Raw genomic sequence first — 19,156 nt, forward strand, 5'->3', positions numbered from 1 at the left:
ACGAATTTTTGTATTCATTGTTACATGCAGTGAACATGTCTGTATTGTTTGGGGTTGTAATTATTTCTGGGTTGTCTATAAGTTCTTAGTGCAGCTACTGTTTTTTCCTGCACTTCATTGGATTTCAGTTTTTGTTTAAGCTCTCTGATTTCTTTGGTTAAGTTATCAATTATATCATTTTTCTCTTCTGATTGCCTATCTTTCTCAACTTGGAAAACATAGTTAGCAATCCTCTGAGTTTCATTAAGACCCATGTCAAACCAATTTGGACAGTTACTCCAAAAATAATTTTGGACCACAGGGCATGCATTTTTCACAAACTGCCTGCAAATATGATTTACATTCTCATCTGTTAAGGTATCCAACCCAATCCATTTTTCAGCACAGTCAATAATTCTATCGAGGAAAATGGAGGAAGTCTCTCCCACTTCCTGCTTTAGGTGCTCAAATTTAGATCAGGTTCCTGGGTGTCTGGAATTTTGCCTCATAGTTTCAATTATTACCTCCCTGGCTGTAGTTAAGTCTCTGTATCCTCCAAAAGAGTTATATTCCCAACCAGGATCCTGAGTTGGACAATCAGCAATTAGGGGGTTATTATTAGTGTTTTGTATAATCTGCTGTTTCTCCCTTTTCGTTAATAATTCAATCCATAAGTCCACATAAGAAGGATTGGAAAGCTTAACTAAACACTTGAAGTGCTTTACAACACCCATGGGTTCTTCTTCATATTATGGAGTATTTTTCTTAAAACTGTCTATATCAACCTGTGTAAACTTTTTGTGGCACATGAGATTCACTATACTATGTAAGATCTTGGCCTATACCAAGTTTATGTAATGCTGTTTTATATTTCTTCCTAGCAATTTTTGTCAAAGGGTGAGTTCTTTACTCAACATCTTAGATGTTTTGTTTTATCAACTACTCTATTACCATCATCATTTAATATTGTGAATTGTGCACCTAATCTCTTCCACTGAACCAATCCTCTTTCTTAGCTAGTACTAGATTATTTTGATGATTCTCATTTGGAACTGCCAAATTTTTCCCTTGACAATTTTGAACTTTTATTCTTTTAGATGAATTTTGTTCATTTTTTAACTCTGTAAAATTATTTAACTGTTTTATACTTGTATTCATATAACACTTGGGTTTACCTTGGCAAGTAGATTCCCAAGTATTTTATTTTGCCTATAGTTATTTTAAATGGAATTTCTCTTTTTGACATTTCCTTGTGAACTGTTGGTAATATGCAGAAATGCTTATGATTTGTGTGGGTTTGAATTCTATAACTTTGCTGATGTTTTTAATTATTTCAACTAGTTTTTTAGTTGATACTTGTGAATTCTCTCAGTATACCATCATATCATGTACAAAGAGTGATGGATTTATTTTAATTTTACTTCTGTTTCTATTTCTTTTTTATGATTACTAACTCATATTTTTTCCATCCTATTTTCTTGTTCCCTCCCTGTGTGTGTGTGTGTGTCTGTATTTATTTCACTCTCTCCACTTCATCTCTCCTGAAAATGTTTTGTTTCTGAACACCACCATCCCCCATCTGTCCTCCTGTCTATCAACTCTCCTTTCTTCTTTTAATCCATTCCCATCCTGCTTCCCTGTAGGATAGGATATATTTCTATACCCATCTGAGTATATATGTATTTCTCCCTTCCAGCCAACTCTGATGAAAGAAATATTTACATATTTCCTGTCACCCCCTGCATATTCCCATGTAGTCTAATAGTTCTTTTCTATCTCTTCATATAAGATAATTTACCTCATTCTGACTCTCCCTTCCCCCTTTCCCCAGTAATCCTTTTCCTCTTCCCTTCATTCTGAGTTCTTTTAATCATCCCATCATACTCAACTCATACCCATGTCCCACTATCTATTCACATTCCTTCTCACAGCCCTTATAATGATAAAGTTCTTAAGAGTTGCAAATATTGTCTTTCCATGTAGGAATGTAAACAGATTAACCTTATTGAATTCATTATGATTTCTCTTTCATTTTAGGGTTTTTTATGCTGCTCTTGGGTCTCATATTTGGAAACTAAATTTTCTTTTCAACTCTAGCCTTTTCATAAGGAATGTTAGAAAGTTATCTATTTCAACGAATAACCATTTTTACTCTGAAGAATTAGACTCAGTTTTTCTGAATAGGTTATTCTTGGTTATAATTTTATGTCCTTTGCCTTCTGGAATAGCATATTCTAAGTCTTCCAGTCCTTTAAGGTAGAATCTGCTAAATCTCGTGTGACCCTGCCTGTGGCTTTTTGATATCTAAATGGTTTCTTTCTGAATGTTTACAAGAGTTTCACCTTGTCTAAAGAGCTCTAGATTTTGACAATAATATTCCTGGGAGTTTTCATTTAGGGATCACTTTCAGGAGTTATTCAATGGAATCTTTCCATTTCTATTTCCCCCTTTACTTCTAGGATATCAGAGTAGTTTTCCTTTCCTTAAATGATGTGAGGGCTCTTTTTTAAAAATTATTTCCTTCAGGAAGACCAAAAATTCTTAAATTATCTTTCCTTAATCTATTTTCCAGGTCAGTTCTTTCTCCAATGAGATATTTCACATTTTCTTGTATTTTTTCCCTTTCTTTTGATTTGATTTGTTTTTTTTTTCCTTGGGGCCTAATGGAGTCCTTAGCTTGCACTAACTCAAGTCTAATTTTAAGGAATTATCATTATTTTCAGTGAGATTCTGTACCACTTTCTCCATTTGTCCAATTCTATTTATTGTTTCCTTCCCCTGTATTCCCATTTATCAAATTCTGTTTTTTTAAGCGGTTATTCTCTGTAGTAGTTTGTGTGCCTTCATTTACTAAGTTTGTGACTCTCTTTTCATAATTTTCTTGTGTCACTCCCACTTATTTTCCCATTTTTTCATCTATCTCACTTATTTGAGTTTTAATATTCTCCTTGAGTTCTTCCAGAAATTCTGTCTAATTCACATTTTTCTTTGAGGCTTTGCATGTTATTTTGGTTTGATTGTCTTTTTCTGAGTTTGATCTTTCCTGTCACTGTAGTGTATTTCTAGTGTGAAGTATTTTTTGTTGCTTGCTAATGTTCCAGACTATTTCTTGACTTTTAGCTTTATGTTAAAGTTGAGCTCTACTTTTAGTTTGGAGAGGATGCTGTTCCAAGTTTCAGGGGTTTCTTTATGCTGCTGTTTATAGAGATCATTCTGGAGGTCCACACCTTTTTTGCTTCTTCTATGGTGGCATGATCTGAGGACAGTAGTGATCACTACTCTCCTATCTTGTGCTCTGGTCTGTGAATGTCCATAAGCATTCTTTCATGTCCTGTAACACTGACCAGGGTCCTTTATCTCCCATGGCCATAAGCACTAGTGATCTTCTTTGCCCCAGGACTGTGACCCAGAGCTATGCATGAGCAATTAAAAAGGGTCCTATGCCCTTTTTAATGGGTACAGCAGAAGTGCCAACAGAAGGTCTCGGGCAATTTTCTGACAAGTTGTCTGACCTCCTTATTGTCTGTGGCTTAAGAGCACACAAAGCTACTGCTACTACTGATGCATCCACTTCAAAGCCTTGGTGATGTCTTCCCAACCCCAACCACAATCCAGGTAAGAAAAGTCTTTTCTACCAATCTCCTGAGCTGTCCTAAGAAAGAAATTTGTATCACTCTGACATTTTATCACTTCTGCCACTACAAAATTCAATTTGAGAGATTTCTAAAAGTTCTTTAGAGGGGAATTTGGGAGAGTTCATGTGTTTTTATGCCTTTATTATACTATCTTTGTCCTATGCTTTTTAAACTTTTTTAGAAAACCATGACCTGGATAAAGCAAAAGGAGGTATACTTGCCAGAATCAAAGTTCATAAGAACATGGGAAAAACAGCCAGCACATTTACAAAAAAGATATATAAGTAGAATTAGATATGGGCTGTATTGTTTTGTTCAATAGATTATGTGTTTGTTTTTGTTACATGGATCTTTTTAGATGTGGCCTACAGGTAGAAATAAATAATTTAATCTTGAGAATCCTCTTCCCAACATTCTCCAAAGGAGACTTTGAATCCCACCAATAAGGAATTGAAAATTTGAGTTCAGCCTTCGCAGTCTGACCTGAGAAAAAGGAGGTACTGAGTTATAAATTATATTTATATGCTCCCTTAAATATTTTTGTCTTTTTAACATTTAATTTTTATTTTATTTTTTCTCAATTACAGGTAAACAAAAACATTATAACATTTCCCCCATATATAATAATAGTTTGGGAGATACCATTTTAGTTTCAAAATATACTCCTGAATACTACCTCTTGTGGAGGAAGGATTTAGGAGTACATTATACTAGAAATTCAAATCTTAATCCTTTAATACCAAATTCCACTTCTACAATGAAAACATATACCAAATAGACACATTTTCCAAGCCAATAATAGCAAGCAGAAATAAGAGAAGGCAATATGAAGATTAAATTTAACTCTCCCCTGATTGTGAAAATTAAATTAACTCCCCTGCCCATTTTTAGATTTAATCTAAAACCCTATTTTAAATATAATCCAGTCCAACATTTTCAATAAATAACTACTTTCCCCCATTTACAGTATACAAATAAGCTTTTATATCAATCACAGAATAAATTATCTCTCCAACTGAGAATAGAATGTATGTATTTGCTCAAGCAAGAGAAAATCCCAAATATTACCCATGAGAAATTCCCTAAAGTTTCTAGGAGAAGAGGCTGGGGATAGGAACATGATTAAGATAGTACCTCCTCTATATGTCACTGCTTCCTAGAATTTTAACTGGAATCTAAGATGAAAGACAGAATATTGGGATCACCATTCACCCAAGTTTTCAGCAACTTTGCTTCTCATGCTGGCATGCAACACCAATTAATCAATCTCTAGCAATGATTTAATTCACTGCATTGGATTAAACTAGTAGCAATATACTTAAAACAGTAGTAGTTAAAGGATTAGAAACCCAGACTATCTATGTGAGCCAAATTTGATAAAGTAGCCAGAGAAAGTACCACATAGATACTAATTAGGGTTCAAACATCACCAAAACTGAAAAATATGATATTCCAGATTAATGTGGGTTATTCTTCAAGCCTATTATTTCCAGAACTGGAAGCTTAAGGCCATGCTCAGGAAAAAAATTTGGCTCTGGAATCCTGTTTATTCTTAATTTGTTCCTGGGTATTTCTGTTTGGCTTCAGGAGGATCACATAACATTTAGGTAGAAAAATACAGCCCAACAGCCCAGTACTAGAGGCCATGATGGAGAAGATCTCCACTATCACCATGGCCTTCCCTTTGGTGCTCTGATATGTTGGAAGAAAAGTGGCCCAAACACTACAAAACACTAGCATGCTGAAAGTGATGAACTTGGCTTCATTGAAGGTATCAGGCAGGTTCCTGGCCAGGAAAGCTACTGTAAAGCTTCCCAGGGCCAGAAAGCCCATGTAACCCAGGACACAGTAAAATACAAAGGCAGAGCCTTCATTACATCGAATGATTATGTGGCCGTATTCAGAGTGTGTGTCTGCCTCTGGAAAGGGGGGGTAGGTTCCCAACCAGATGCCACATAAAATCACTTGAATCCCTGAACACATGAGAACAACATATCTAGCCATTCTAGGATGTATAAACATCTGGATCCTGCTCCCTGGCCTTATACCCCTGAAAGCAACAACCACCATTAAGGTTTTGGCTAAAATGCAGGAAACAGCCACTGTAAATACCACTCCAAATACTGTTTGTTGGAGGAGACAGGTGGCAGTGGTAGGATGGCCTATGAAGAGCAAGGAGCAGAGGAAACAGAAGATCAAGGAGATGAGGAGAGTATAGCTGAGAGACCGGTTATTGGCTTTGACTATGGGAGTATCTCGGAACTTCACAAAGACCCACAGAACCAGAGCTGTCAGGAAAGAGAAGGAAACAGCCATAAAGATCAAAGTCATCCCCAAAGGTTCTTTCACATCCAGGAAGGTCACCACCTTGGAGAGGCAGCGGTCTCTCTGTTTAGTGGGATATTCATTCTCTGGGCACTTCTTGCAATGCTCTGCATCTGTAGGAGACAAACAAGGGCTAAGTGTTTACATTAAAAAAATTATCCATATTCCTAGATATAGGAAATAATCATGAGAGCTGCATCAATTCCTTTTACCTCCATAGAACTCAAAATCACCTTCCCTCTTTGCTAAGAGACAACATGACTGTTAAGTAATATGGCTGCCAAGTCTCAGCCCACTCTATTCATGTCCTTTATTATTGGATGGGCTTAGATCACTTTGATTCTCTATATTCCCTTTACTTAATTGATACCCATTCTTTTTATTCTGAGTGCAATAAACTTAGAAACTGGAGTCCTTTATTATTGAATATAAAGATTGCTTCTCTGACTGTGTTGTACAATAACTTAAGCAGTAGATTGCCTACATTAATTGCTCCTCATTCTTCCCAGCTCCTAGTGCATCAATTCCCACAACTACCTTGTATGCATTTTACATGTATTTTGTCAATTCCTACACTGTGTATTGTGAAGAGTGAATCAAATTCTCTTTGTCTATCAATTAGCAACTTTTAAGTTAATCAATCAAAAACTTAAGTACCCCTACTTAGTACTTTACCAGTCATTAAGTATGAGAGTTCACAAGTGATTTGCTAGAGTGGGTGACAACTCCATAAACCACTGCTGAGGCCCTGGGCAGTGCTAGGCAAATTAAAACACTGTGATTGGTTCCTTCAAAGTGGGGAAGGGACAGGAAGTGATGTGGGGAAAGGACTATAAAAAATCCTGAACTTCCTGTCCAAGGATCTCCTTTGAAGTTTGTCTTTGGCTCTTTCTGTGTTGGCGAGCTGGACTGAAGGAGGAGGCTCTTTCCCTAGATCCTACATCAACTTGTTGGGTGAGTAGCTGGCTTTCCTTTCCTGGCTTCTGGAGAGATTGGTTCCAGAGAGGCCTTCCTTTCCTGGAGGAGGCTGTGTTGGTGGAACCCTTGCTGAAGATACCACTGGGATTTCAGCCTTAAAAGACTACCACAACTCCACATGGAGATTATGAAGATCAGGACTTGAGGGAGCCCTTGCTGGGTGGTGAGCTGAACTTCTTTGGACAGAAATTATAGGGTATTTAGCTAGAAATTATAGGGTATTCTACTTCCTACATTTCTCTCTTTTACTATATCTTTATTAAACTAAATTGTTGAGTGGCTAACAGACTTGTGACTTAAGAGTTAATTTTTTAAATCGACAACCACAATATTACTTTTGAATTCTCATATTTAACATAAAAACTTAAATTTAAATTCTTACAGTATGTTCATGTGTCTCCTCTGTTGTAATGGTAGTTCCCCAAATTCAAGAATTATTTATTTTTTGTCTTTGTATACCCATCATTTCTCTAAGACTGTCACATATTCAGTAGTTATTGATTGGTTTATTGATGATTTATTAAGTCACTGATAGATTTGCTATAGAGAAATCTTTTATTTTGTAAGTGGCTATCCTCAGAAATTAATGCTGTTCCAATAACCCTTTAATATCTGGGTTTAATCAGACAGATTAAAGTAAAATTCAAAGTGAATCAAAAACCAAATCTTTTTTTCACTTGTTTTTGAAATAGTAGATTGACCATATTTTGACTCCCTCATTTAGATCCATGAGATCTTTTTGACATTTATTCTGGAAATGGAAGGTCAAAGACCCTCTCTGGCATCCTAGACCCATTGTTGCTATCAACAGGCTATCTCTATACATTCCTTTCTTTCTTTTTGCTTCTTACTTTTTTCTTTGATCTTCTGTAACTTGAATCTTTCATGTACCAAACTGTTAGATTTAAAATGGTTAAAGGCCTTAAACTGTAACAGTTAAAAGAGTGATTTTGCAAACTGTAGTGAGTTAAAATAGTGGAAGATAAAAATTGTGATAGATATAAGAGAGGGTGAGTAAATTTTGAACATAGAAAATGTTCAGTGTCTTGGTTTTTAAATCAAATATAAGGTGGTCACCAGGGAAATATTCCAAATTATTCAAATACCCAAGTCAATTGGGTTTTATAGAGATTTTAATTAATACAAATGTGGAATTAAAGAAAAGAGAGAAAGAGAGAAAAAGGAAATAAGTATGAAGGGCCTTAAGCCAATATGGCCTAGACCTGAGTCATAAGAGAGAGAGATCAGTCAGTCAGTCTTTTAACACTCACCACAAGGTCTGTCTAAGCAAGGATTCTAGTGACACCAGGCCAGCTCCATCTCAGCTGAATTCACCAGAGAGAGTTCCAGCCAGAGTCCTCCTTAAAGACCCTTTCAGCCAGAGACTGTTCCAAAGGGCCTCTCTCCAGAGCCTCCAGAGGGACAGAGTCCCCTAAGAGAAGCTCCAGTGATACCTCCTTAGAGATTGTCCTTCAAGAGCTTCCCTTCTCCAGAGCCTCTCTCAAGAGATTCGTTCCAAGTGATCCTCATCAGAGATCCTCCAAAAGGATTTTTTCTCAAAAGATTCTGCTTTTTCTTATTTAGGGGTTTTTCTCCCATGTCACCTTCCCTAAGTCCTTACATCTACCAATCACTGTAGATGTTTTCCAAAGGACTGCCCATCTGAATTCCTGCTAAGTCGACTAATCTCCTCAGTAAGTCTGAACCAGAAAAAATGCTGCTGTGTTGACTAATCTCCTCAGTAAGTCTGAACCAGTGAAAACACAGCTGAGTCAACTAATCTCATTAAGAGAAAACTTGCCCAACCCTTTTAGGTACCTAGCATCTCATTGTATCAATTCTAAAAAACAGGCATGGCTCAAAGAACTCCTTGCTTTATTATAAGCATGGGTCCAAGTACTTTCATTGTTTAGCAAGGAGTTTTCTCCCCTAGAGCAGTCTTAAGTACGGGTGGAGTAGAGGTCCTCCCATTTCTGATCCTGGCGAGTTCTCACATCAAAATGCGGAATGTTTCCCAGTAGGGAATTTGTTCCAATGGAGGATTCCTCAATGTGGAAATTTTTAACATTCACAAGTCTGAGCAATTTCAAGATTTACAATCCCCCCTGATGATCATTGGGAGACTAGTCTCCCCATTGATCATTTAACATAATCAATTTGTAATCCTAAATGCACTTCTAACTATAGATATACACGATATTCAAATTTCTAAGAGGAATTAGAATAGTGAGGGAGGAAATAGAAAAGAAAAGTAAGCAAAACCAATATTCTGCTAGGCACATTGACAGAAAGCCAAATTAGCGGCAGTCCCTTTTGGCATAAATGTGTACATTTACAATAAATGTTCAATCAAAGTTCACTTCAATCAATCATATCCAAAGTTCATTCTTGATCTTCTTGATGAAGTATAGGTTTTCGACATATTTCTGCAACAGTTCATTCTCTGGATATAAAAGTTTCAATCTTCTTTCTTGAAGATCTTTTCTCGAACAAAATCAAAATCTTGAATTTTTATAAAAGTACAATCTCAAACAAAAAATTCAAAATTTGAAAATTCTTAGATTTTAAATTAAAATACAATTCCCCCTGAAGTAGGTGTTAAAAAACATTCAGTTCAACTCAGAATGCAATGTTGAGTTATGGGGGTGTATGAGTCAATTATCAAAAGAAGAGAAAAATAATCAAAAACATAAGGAAAAATTCAAAATAGGCCCTTGTATAGGTCCAATATAAAGTAATTTCTATCCCACAAGTCTGTAGGACAGAATGCAGTAATATGTCATTTAGCCATTTGCAGCCAAGACTACAGGAAGTTGCCATAATATAAGAAGAAAGGAATTAGAATTCTATTTTGATAGGGAAGCATCATTCCCTTGTCTGATTTTTTTGTCATTCTTAAGGATATAGGGAGCCAGCATGATAGTCAAGCTTTGTACTTGTATGAGTACTTTGTAAAGAGTGTAGATCCAAGGAAATCCTACGACTTAACATATGTCAAGCATCGCAACCTCAAGTCTCACATTAGTATTTCATGTGTGCTTTTTTTGGCACTATTCAGGTTAAGTCTGTGCTCCTTGTTTTTTTATCCCTTTTTCTGGAATCATATATAAACATTAATCACAGTCCTATAATATTTTATCAATAAATGGCAAGTTCCCATAGTTTAAAGCTTTTAGGTATATATTGATATTATAGCAAGAATATATATTAACTTCTATTACTGCAGGAAAAATATTAATATTAATTATGTGTACCTTCAGTACAAAAATGAGAAAAAATCAAAAATTCTAATCAAAATAAAGAAAAGAAATAATAAAAATAAGGAAAAAATCAGTAATTCAATTTGTTCTCAAAAAAAAACCAGCATCCACTTTTCTAAGGATTATTATCTTCAATGCATGTGATAGGTTTCAGTCAATCAGTCTCAGCAGAAGATGCTTTCCTCACATGTGAGCAGTGAATCCAAGAGTCCTTTTCTCCAATCTTTATGGATGTTGGAGTAGTTAACAATATTTGGAATGGTCCTTCCCACAAAGGCTGAGTCGCTCCAGTACGCTTGAAATTCTTAATATAAACTTTATCTCCTGGATTCAGGTCATGCAGAGAAAAGTCTAGTGGTCCAGCTTGTACTGCAGCTCCAGATTCATGAAGTTCATGTAGTTTGTGCTGTAACTCCTGTATATAGGAAGCAATAGTAATATCTCCCCCTAATAGTGAGGTATAAGCCGGGGATAAAGGCTTAGCCTGTATAGGTGGATGTCCAAAAAGCATCTCAAATGGTGACATATGTAAGTCTTCTCTAGGCCTGCTTCTAAGATAAAATAGGGCCAGAGGAAGAATTTCAGGCCATTTTAAATGGGTCTCAGTGCATAATTTGCCAATCATAGTCTTAAGTTCTTTGTTCATCCTCTCTACTTGGCCTGAGCTCTGGGGATTATATGGAACATGAAATTTGGGAGTTATTCCCAAGCAAGAATATATCTGATTTAGAACAGAATCAGTAAAATGACTCCCCCTATCAGAATCAATATGTGTTGGCAGGCCAAAACAAGGAATAATAATTTCTTCTAAAAGTATCTTTGCAACAAAATCCGCCGTGGTTTGGGTCGCAGGAAATGCTTCTGGCCATCTGGTTAGTTGATCTACAATTACTAGACAAAATTTATAATGTCCAGCCTTTGGCATCGTTATGAAATCTATCTGTAGATGTTCAAAAGGTGTGTAAGCCAGAGGACGTCCACCAAAGGCTTTTCCACGAAATGCGTGTTGGTTATATGCCTGGCAGGTAGAGCAGGCTGAACACACTTTAGAGGCTATGGTAGTTATACCAGGGGCTATCCATACTCTCTTAACAGAGTCCACGATGCCCTGGGTGCCAAAATGACCATTTTTATGAATAGATTGGCAAATTCGGTTATAGAAACTTCTAGGGAGCAGGGATTTTCCTTCAGATGACACCCATACTCCATTAATCTGTTTTGCTTTAAATTTTTGTTTCCATTTTTTCACTTCCTTTTCATTATAGGAAAGTGGTAAATTTAAATCATTAGTAGTTATTAATGTTAAAATTAATTCAGGCCCTTCTATGGCTGCTAGCTTTGCAGCGGCATCTGCTCAATCATTTTCTCTAGAGACAGGGTCAGTGCCACCTGTATGGGCAGAACAATGAACTACAGCTAGGGCTTCAGGAAGCTGGAGAGCAGAAAGAACTTCATTAATAATTTCTGCATTAGCTATAGATTTTCCAGCTGAGGTTAAGAATCCTCTCTGGAGCCATAACATTCCGACTGAGTGACAAATGCCAAAAGCATATCTAGAATCCATATAAATTGTTGCCTTTTTATCCTTGGCAATTATACAAGCTTGCTTCAGAGCTATGAGTTCTGCTCCTTGAGCGCTAATGTTAGAAGGTAGTGAAGCTGACCATTCAGTGGCAAATTCTGAGACTACGGCAGCTCCAGTGTAACATATGCCATCCCTCATAAAAGAGGAACCATTGGTAAATAAAATCAGATCTGCATTGTCTAAGGGAGTGTCCAGGAGATTATCTTGAGGCTTTTCTGCCATGGACACTAATGTTTCACAGTTGTGTAATGGTTCTCCTGAAGTTGGTAAATCCGGAAGCAAGGTGGCAGGGTTAAGAGTAGTACAACATTTTAAAGTAATGTTTTCACTATTTAATAAGGTTATTTCATATCTTGTAATTCTCTGATCTGAGAATGCCTGTGTTCTATGTTTTATCAGTAATGCTTCTACCTCATGTGGGCACATTATTGTTAATGGACATCCCAATACTAAATCAACAGTTTTTGTTACTAGTAAGGCTGTAGCAGCTACTCCTCTAAGACATGGTGGTGCTCCTGTTGCTACTGGGTCCAATTTAGCAGAATAATAACCAATTGGGCATTGAGAAGGTCCCAAAGTCTGAGTTAACACACCAGAAGCTACTCCTCTTCGCTCATGCACATACAAAGTAAATGGCTTGCTGTAATCTGGGATGCCTAGAGCAGGGGCAGACATGATAGCCTTTTTTAGATCTGATAGAGCTGACAAGTGTTCAGGCTCTAATTTGAGGGGTTCAGGAACCGAATCCTTTGTTAATGTTATAAGGGGTTTAGTAATTTCCCCATAGCAAGGAATCCATTGTCTGCAAAACCCTGTTGCTCCTAAAATTGCTCTCAACTGTTTCTTAGTAGTAGGAGCACTTAAATTTTGAATATTCTCAATTCGTTTTGGAGAAATATAACAAGCACCCACAGACAGGATGAATCCCAAATATTCTACTTTAGGGAGACACCACTGAACTTTATCCTTCAAGATTTTATGTCCTCTTTTGTACAATTCCAAAAGAAGGTGTTTGCTATCTTCTTGACATGTTTTTGCATCTGTTGAAGCCAAGAGTAGATCATCTACATATTTGATTAATTTACTATTTTTAAATGTTATATTGTCTGTGTCTTGGCTCAAAATTTGCTCAAATAAACTCGGACTTTCCACATAACCCTGTGGCAGCCAACTCCATGAATATTGTGAGCCCTTCCAGGTAAAAGCAAAAATATGCCTGGAGTTCTCATGTATAGGTATGGAAAAGAAAGCTGAACACAAGTCTACTACTGTAAAGTATGTAGCTGTGCTAGGAATAGAGGAAAAAATAGTATTTATGTTAGAAACTACAGAGTGTCTCTTTATAACATGATTATTCACTGCCCTCAGATCCTGTACGAATCTATAGAGGTGCTTGCCATTGGGCCCTCTTTTTAGTTTTTTAACTGGCAGGATGGGCGTGTTGTATTCAGATTTGCAAGGGATTATTATTCCCTGTTCTATTAATGAGTTAATAACTGGTGTAATACCCTCAATTGCCTCCTTTGAGAGGGGATACTGAGGGATGGAAGGAGGTGGGCTAGATTTAGTTTTTATCTGCCCAGGAACAACAGATTTAAGTAAGCCTACATTGGAAGAAGATGTGGCCCAAAGAAACTCTGGTATATCCATAGGTATTTCAAAAGTGGGAGGCTCTTTTCCCTCCTGGCTCTCTGAGAGAAGTACAGGGAGTAAATTTAAAGATTCCTCTGGTACTTCCAATGATAAAGAACCATCTGGTGAACAAGTTATTGTGTCTCTGATTTGCATAGAAGGTCTCTCCCCAGCAAATTTAAAGGGGAGTCAGGCATCAAAAGGAAAGAATGTTGTACCTCTAAGGGTCCGACAGACACCATTCTAGGGAGAAGTTTTTTAACTCTTTGAGGTATTCCTGATACTCCCACTACACTTTGTGAGTCAATAGAATAACAATTTAAATCTGGTACATTCTTCAATACAGACCTGGTAGCTCCAGTGTCTAATAGACAATCATAATAAGTGTTACCCACCTTTAAGGTAACATGGGGTTCATTAGTATGGGGAGGGAAGTGGATAGGGACAACGGGTAGTAGGACATCAGGGTCTGGAAAATCAAAGGTTGTATCCTCTGATTCCTGTGCCCCAGCTCCCCCCCAGACACCATCATTGTGTTTGGGATATTCCTTGGCACGCACCCTCCTGAAGGGCACCTCGACTATTTTTTTGATGAGCTCCATTTCTTATATTTTGTTGTTGGGTATTATCATTTTCTTCATTTGGAGCATTGTCATTATTTTCCCAATTCCTATTTCTATAATTTTGGTTTCTAAAGTTCTTATTTCTATATTCATTATAGTTATTTCCATAATCATCATTATAATTTCTAGAATTTCTAAAATTCTGGTTTCTATGACCATTATCATCATTATAGTTGTTCTGGTTTCTATGACCATTATCATCATTTCTATAGTTATTTCTAAAGCTATTATTAAACTGTGTATTCCTTCCAATCATCTTAAGAAAGGTTCTACATTCCATCATTTTGTGGCCCTTCTTCTCACAGAAGTGGCAAGTTATTGATTTATTTGTGAATTCTCGCAAAGGGGCTATAGTCTCTCCCTTATTTTTCAATTGTCTCTTTAACATTTCAATTTCTTTCTTTAAATCTTCCACTGATGTATTGTCTTCCTCAGGTCTTTTTACACAACCTTTATAAACATAGGTTGCTACTCTCCTTAGTTCATCGAGGTCCATAGAGTCCCAATTAGGACAGCTAATTCTAATGTAGTCTTTTACCACTGAACAACAATTCTTAACAAATTGCCTACGTATTTGTCTAATGTCTCTTTCTCTGGATAAATCAAGGTCCATATATGTATTCCCTACGTCAATAAGTCTGTCCATAAACTGGGAGGGTGTTTCATCAATATGTTGTCAGGTTTTTTCAAATTTTGACCATTTTTCAGGTCTATCAGAGCAAGCTCTCATGGCTGTCAATAATGCTTCTCTGGCCTGGTTTAGTTTTGTGTAATCTAGTTCAACATTGGGGTTCCAATGTGGATCTTCAGTTGGCCAATAATGTCCTTTTCTACCTCGTTTAGCCAGAGAGACGATATTATTTTTCTCTCTCTTTGTTAATAATTCTTCTAATATATTCTCAACATCCAACCAAGTTGGGTCAAAAGTTCTGAATATGTTCTCTAATTTTTTTATAATTAATATTGGTTCATCCTCAAATTATGGCATATCTTGCTTCAATTTTTTTAAATCCTCAAGGGTAAAAGGTGTATGATGTCTTACAGATACCAAGTTTCCATTCTTATTAAAAGTGGGTACTTCCCTTAAAGGAAATAAGCTATCTAAGTTATTTGGTATTCCTATTTCTAGGCTTCTTGCTCCATTTTCAATTGGGTAAGTCTGAGAAATAGAAGAGGTGGGCACATTAAAAGGAAGGGTTTGTTGTTGTCCCATAGTGCCAAAAAAATCAGGGGTACGGTGTGAATTTAGGTTGGAATGTGAACTTAAAGTAGATTGTGTAGGAGGAGAAGGAGGAGCCAAGGAAGAAGTGTGAAAGGATACAGAGGTGTTTGAATTGGAGGAATCAGTATCAGAAGTATGGGTAGGGTGTGAACTTAGAGTTGATTGTGTTGGGTCAGAAGCATGGGTGGGGTGTGAGCTTAGAGTTGATTGTGTTGGGTCGGAAGCATGAGCAGTGGGAGGAGTGGGTGGGTTTTCTGAGGCCAACGGGGCAGGGGGAGGGGTGGGTTTGTTAGAAGCAGGGGGTTCTAAGGTCGAGTTGGCAGGAGGAGCTGTGTCCAGAGTTTCTGATAATGTTCTTAATTCTCTTTTAATGCTTCTCATAAAAGCTACAATCTCTCCTTGACCTTCCTCTATAAGCTCAAGCCGAGTATTTAGTTCTGCATATTGTTGAGTAGTAGAAGGAACACTTGGTTGGTTTGACTGAGAAGTGGGTTTTGTAAAGAAATACCATATTACAGCTATAACAATTAAAATCCCAAGGGGGAGTACTGCGTTGATTATATTTTGCCATAAATCCTACGGTATGAGAAATTTTAGAGAGAAAAAGAATGCAAATTTTACAAGGTTGGTCATGGAGCTGAATAGCCAGTTGTTAAGTATGTTGTGACCTGGCTGTAACCACATATTTCTAAAGTAAACACGTGGAGAGAAGGACAAGGCCAGAACTTTCCCCAGGTTTGTCTTAATCTTAATTTAGGCAGTTGTTCCCTAGTAGGGAATTTGTTCCAATGGAGGATTCCTCAATGTGGAAATTTTTAACATTCACAAGTCTGAGAAATTTCAAGATTTACACAAACAAAACTTTGATTTGTCTCTATGACATCAGAAGTGAAAATTCAAATGAATTTGACTTCTTGTGATGTTAAAATCCCTATTGAAATGTGTGACAAGGAAATCACTTTAAAAGACTGATATATATTAATTTAAGGTTGCCAAGGAATTCAGCTATGTAGTTCCTTAATGAAAACTCAAGTCAGCAGTCAACCTTTTATGGAGTTTAATTACAAACAGGAGGAAGAAAAGTATGAGAGAGAGAGAGAGAGAAGGGAATAGGGCTTAAATACCCCCTCTGTTCAGGCTGGGCCAAAAGGCCCAAGCCTTAGATAGCTGAGGCAAAGAAAAGAGATCAGTCCCTATCACTCACATGACCAAAATGGAGAAACAGTCTCAGGGGCCTCCACCTCCAGCTTCCTTCAGAGCAAGCTTCTCAGAGCACAACCTCTCAGAGCAAAAACTCTCCAACCTCCCCTCAGTCCTCAGACCCCTCTATCTTTAAGGAAACCATCCAAGTTCCCTCCCCTCAGTTCTCACATCTACCAATCACTGTCCATGTCTTCCCTGTGCCAATGGTGGCTCTAGCTTAACCTAGGACCGCCCAGAGGTCTGCCCCTTTGCACATGTCTGTTGAAGGTCATATTCTCAAATAATTAAATCTTGATCTTTTGCTGCAGCCCTTCCTAAATCCTGTTACCCTGAGCAGGGTGGAGATTGGAAGTTCCAAGACCTGGTTCTGTCATTCCAAGTATCTCTATTGTATCAATTCTAAAATCAATCATGACTCAAAGAACTTCCTGTTCTATGCTTAAGCATAGGTCAAAGCCCTTTCCATTGTTCAGCAAAAGGTTTCTGTCCTAAAGTAATCTTAAGTAGGGAAGAGAAGGACCCTCCCATGCCAATGGGGTTCACATTCCAATAGACTATCAGTAGGAAATTTTTCAAGTATGAAATTTCCCAATGGTGAAATTTCCAACATTTATAAGTCTAAGAAATTTTAAGGTTTACAAATGCTATATTTTATTATTGTTGTTTAGTCATTTCATCTGTGTCACACTTTTTGTGACCTCATTTGAGGTTTTCTTGGGAAAAACACTGGAATGGTTTGCCATTTCCTTCTTAAATTCATTTTATAGATGAGGAAATAGACAAATATGTTTAAGTGACTTCCCCAGGGTTACACAGCTAAGAAGTGTTTGAGGGAAGATTCAAACTCAGGAAGATGAGTCATCCATGATTTGAGACCTGGCACCATATCTACTTCAACACCTATTGCCCCAGTTTTTTTAAAATGTAGTATAAATAAGTAGGTAACAACAAAGAAAAGGGCTTGCAACAACAAAAGTCCAAATTGAAATTTTACCTCAGATGCTTACTAATCACGTGATCTTTGGCAAGTCACTTTACCTTTGTTTATGTTTGTTTCCATATTAGTGAAATTGTGAATTTCAAAACTATTCCACCCTAATCAGACCATTCTTTAGAAGATCTTATTTAGCTATTTCCTGATCAATAACAATAGAGATACTTGGAATAACAGAATCAGGTCTTGGAAACCCACATTCTCCACCCTACTCAGTGTAACAAGATTTTGAAAGGTCTGCATTAAACTCAAGATTTAATTATCTGAGAAAATGGCCTTCAAAAGACATGTGCAAAAAAAGGACAGACCTCTGGGCTGTCCTAAGTCAAGCTTGAGCCACCATTGGCACATGTGAGATGCAGGAAGTGAGGTAGTGAACAGCTTCGGGAGTTCTCGGGACTTCCTGTGGAGATGGCTAGAGTTCCATTTGATCCTGGACCTTGAGCTTGGAGGAGCCCCACAGATAGCTTTCCTTCAGACTGGTCATGTGAGTGATAAGGACTGACCCCTTTCTCTACCTTGGCTTTCCAAGGCCTTAATGACCACTTTGGCTCAGCCTGAGCCAGTGTGGTTCTGAGTTAAACTCCTTTCCCTCTCTCCCTCTTTCCTTCTCTCCCTCTCTCTCCCCTTATAATATTTTCTTCCTCCTGTCGTAATTAAATCGCCATAAAAATTTGGCAGCTGACTTTGGTATTTTATTATTTGAGATTTCCCTTAGCGACCATTTAAATTTAGATTTTTTTCAGTCTCAACCATAATATTCACCCTTTACAAAATGAGGATAATAATAGCATTTATCTTATGGGGTTATTAAAAGGTTAAAATAAGATAACATATATAAAGCATAAAATTGAAGCATTATATAAGTAATGATTATTATAATTTTATCATCATCATCACTTAATCAAGAAACTACCCTCATTGCAGAGGAGAAATCCATTTGTCCCATACCAAGTCAGTAGAATCTTCTAGGAATTCCTCACAAACTCATGCTTTTCTTTACTTTAATCTTTTCTCTACCAATTTGGCTTGAAAACAATCTAAAGCAAGGTTCAAATGCAATGCCATTGGATGAGTCATGGGTACACCCAGTCTTCTTCCAAGATGAGATGATATAGTGACCCCTTAATTAGAAGGTTGGCCAAAGTATATATTTACCCATTTTAATTGTGAATAATTCCTTAATTTCCTGAGTGTATTCATTTTCTGATGTTGCCCTATGTGTAGTATGGTGAAATTAATGAAGAGCTAATTACAAAGCTAGGAAGAGCTGGGTTTAAGTCATACTTTTAATGCTTATACTCTGGCAATCTGGTGGAAGCCACTTAATCCCTCAATGCTCTAGGAAACTCTAAAACAATAAGGTTCAGATAGATTGCTGATTTACATTGTTGAAGGCAGTTCCTAATTCAGGAATTCTCTTTAGCAATGAAATCACAGGTCTAGTCCCAGCCCTTAGACTACCATATTTTATATTGGCTTAAATCCAAAAATTAAAAGCCTATTGCTTTTTTAGTATTCTCTTGCAAGTCTAACTCTTCTGTGTAATTATCTGGATCAATCTTGATATTGTGACAAGGAAATCACTTTAAAAGACTGATATAGATTAATTTAAGGTCACCAAGGAATTCAGCTATGTAATTCCTAAATGAAAACTCAAGTCAGCCGTCAATCTTTTATAGAGTTTAATTAAAACAAACAGGAGGAAGAAAGGAATTAG

The 19,156-nt window shown here is 37.0% G+C and overlaps 1 protein-coding gene across 2 annotated transcripts in view; it reads right to left on the reverse strand.

Annotated features, from left to right (window-relative positions):
• Positions 1-4,196: 4,196 nt before the first annotated feature.
• Positions 4,197-19,156, reverse strand: part of VN2R501 (vomeronasal 2 receptor 501) — a 40,846-nt gene continuing 25,886 nt past the window's right edge. Inside the window, exon 6 of one of the 2 annotated variants that reach the window (XM_016431265.2) lies at positions 4,197-6,052. In XM_016431265.2, the coding sequence (XP_016286751.2) occupies positions 5,130-6,052 (923 nt within the window). In that variant the 3' untranslated portion in view covers positions 4,197-5,129. The remainder of the gene's footprint in view (positions 6,053-19,156) is intronic. The other variant, NM_001099557.1, reaches the window with a different exon arrangement.

Source organism: Monodelphis domestica, chromosome 3, assembly GCF_027887165.1.
Source record: "Monodelphis domestica isolate mMonDom1 chromosome 3, mMonDom1.pri, whole genome shotgun sequence".
NCBI lineage: Eukaryota > Metazoa > Chordata > Mammalia > Didelphimorphia > Didelphidae > Monodelphis > Monodelphis domestica.